The following is a 2,640-nucleotide window of genomic DNA, read 5'->3' as shown; positions in this document are numbered from 1 at the left end:
TCTCTCCACCTCAGGGTCAAAACACACTACCCACCATGCAGTGCGCCGTCACAGCTGGCCACGGCAACCGGGCGGGCCGAAGGTCAGGTTTGCCCTCCCGGCTCGTGGTGGGGGAAGCAAAGGTCAGGAGGGCACATTGCTGTGGCAGCGAACGCTGGCGCCAGCGGGACTGGAGTCTCCTCTCTCTCCACGCCTCGCTCGGCCCAAACGCAGCCTCACTCGGGAGAAACGCAGCCTCGCTCGTCAGAAACGCAGCCTCGCTCCACAGACACGCAGCCTCGCTCCGCAGAGACGCAGCCTCGCTCAGCAGAGACGCAGCCTCGCTCGGGAGAAACGCAGCCTCGGCTCGGCAGAGACGCAGCCTCGCTCGGGAGAAACGCAGCCTCGTTCGGGAGAGAACGCAGGCCTCGCTCGGCCCAAACGCAGCCTCGCTCGGGAGAAACGCAGCCTCTCTCGGGAGAAACGCAGCCTCTCTCGGCCGAAACGCAGCCTCGCTCGGGAGAAACGCAGCCTCGCTCGGGAGAAACGCAGCCTCGCTCGGGAGAGAGACGCAGCCTCGCTCGGGAGAAACGCAGCCTCGCTCGGAGAGACGCAGCCTCGCTCGGCTAGAGACGCAGCCTCGCTCGGGGAAGAAACGCAGCCTCGCTCGGCAGAGACGCAGCCTCGCTCGGCAGACGCAGCTCGCTCCCTCACTGACGCCCAGGGAGCTGTTCAGCAGTCTGCCTCTCTGATATCAAATGTAATCATTTATCTCTCTTTTTCTCCCTCTCTCCATCGTTCCCCCACCAGAGACGGAAATCCCGCTACGCGGAGCTCGACTTGAGGTAAATTCAAACACGCAACTCATTTTGATTCAACAAAAAGACCTCAGTGGTTGTTAAGTGGTCGAGCAAATCTCTTTTCACTTTCACTCCACTGTGACTGACTGACTTGACTGGAACAACAAATTCATAACACCAGTCTTTGGGGAAGTCTGAGGTTTGCTTTAGACAGAGAGTGCTGACTGGGGTTAACACGTGTGTGTTGTGTGTTTGTGTGTGTGTCGTGTTTGTAGAAGATCATGCACACTCGGAAACGCCACCAGGACATGTTCCAGGACCTGAACAGGAAGATCCACAGCGCCGATAAAGAGCGCGATTCTCCGCCCGGCGACGCCAAGCTGGTCAAGAGGTGGAGCGTGTCGTCCACTGGCAGCGACAAGACCAACATGAGCGTACGGACCGCTTCTGTCTCTCTCTCTCTCTGTCTCTCTCTCTCTCTGTCTCTTTGTCTCTCTCTTTTATCTCTGTGTCTTTCTCTGAGGTCTAACGTTGTCTACCGTTGCCCCCCCCCCCTCCTCCTGCAGGACAAGCAGCAGACCCCCAGTAAGAGGGCGTGGGAGGGCATCAGGAAGACCCACTCTCCCCCCTCTTGGGTGAGGAAGGACCTGGAGCCCCTGGCGGCGTCTCCCTGGAGATGCAGGCGGTGGAGTGGGAGAAGGCCAGCGCCACCATCCCCTGGTGGGCCAGGAGATCATGGACCTTCAGACCGAGGTGTGACCCCCCCAGCCCCCATTCCCACCTTCCCCACCAGCCCCCCCAGCCTTGCCCTACACCAACTCCCAGCCCTGCCCCCCCACCGCCCAGCCCTGCCCCCCACCCCCCAGCCCTGCCCTACACGCCCCAGTCCTGCCCCCACCCCGCCAGCCCTGGCCCCCCACCCCCCAGCCCTGCCCCCACCCCCCAGCCCCGCCCTACACGCCCCAGCCCTGCCCCCCACACGTCAGCCCTGCTCCACCGACCCCCCAGCCCTGCCTACACGCCCCGAGCCCTGTCCCCACCACCCCCCAGCCCTGCCCCGCCACCCCCCAGCCCCGCCCTACATGCCCCAGCCCTGCCCCCAGCCCTGCCCCCCACCCCCCCACCCCCCAGCCCTGCCCACCACCCCCCAGCCCTGCCCGCCTCACCCCCCAGCCCTGCCCTACACGCCCCAGCCCTGCCCTATACCTGCCCCCATCCCACCAGCCCCCAGACCCAATGCCCAAAAGTCCCCATCCCCACCGGCCCCACCCGCCCTAACCAACCCAGCCCCCCCCTCCACCTCTCCACTCCGTATCTCGCCATTGGCCGGAGCACAGGAAGTAGAAGAAAGCGAGTGACCGGACAAGAGGGGGATGAGGGAGATGGTGGTTGAGACCAGAGGAGGTAGAGAAAGATGGCGGATTGGACTTTCTCAAACAAAACAAGATGTAACTAAGCAACAGTTTCCAGACTCCAAGCAGCCATCACGCCTAGGTCGTCCACAGTGAACAGGGTCTCTCGGAGGATCTTCGAAAAGAGGACCCCACTAATCTCAGAATCCACCACACAACCGCTCCTGCAGAATGGCTTCTAGTACAGTTAACAGGGTTTACTGTCTCTAGTCTCCCTCTGTGTCCTGGCAGGTGTGTGTGTGTGTGTGTGGAGGGGGGGGTGGGTATGTGTGTTATCTTCAAACCAGGCTGACAGCCCTGCATGTTGACTCCTCTCTCCTGGGGTAACAAGAACACAGGGACCCGGACAATAGCCCCTCCCTCCACCCTCTGTGGTCCCAACCCCAGGAACCACCCAGTGGCAGGGAAGACTTGGAAACTGTCCCCATGTGACCCCACGGCCAGAGCAA

General features: G+C 62.2%; 1 protein-coding gene across 1 annotated transcript in view; it reads left to right on the top strand.

The window, feature by feature from the left end:
• Positions 1 to 1,538, top strand: part of LOC136944385 (adhesion G protein-coupled receptor B1-like) — a 56,979-nt gene extending 55,441 nt beyond the window's left edge. The window contains 6 exon segments of the mRNA XM_067238133.1: positions 15 to 82; positions 214 to 739; positions 1,055 to 1,213; positions 1,346 to 1,448; positions 1,451 to 1,489; positions 1,492 to 1,538. Coding sequence (XP_067094234.1) covers positions 15 to 82; positions 214 to 739; positions 1,055 to 1,213; positions 1,346 to 1,448; positions 1,451 to 1,489; positions 1,492 to 1,538 — 942 coding nt within the window.
• The last annotated feature ends 1,102 nt before the right edge of the window (positions 1,539 to 2,640 follow it).

The sequence above is a fragment of the Osmerus mordax genome, chromosome 6 (assembly GCF_038355195.1).
Source record: "Osmerus mordax isolate fOsmMor3 chromosome 6, fOsmMor3.pri, whole genome shotgun sequence".
NCBI lineage: Eukaryota > Metazoa > Chordata > Actinopteri > Osmeriformes > Osmeridae > Osmerus > Osmerus mordax.
The sequence above is the reverse complement of the archived record's forward strand: the minus strand, read 5'-3'. Positions and strand labels throughout refer to the sequence as shown.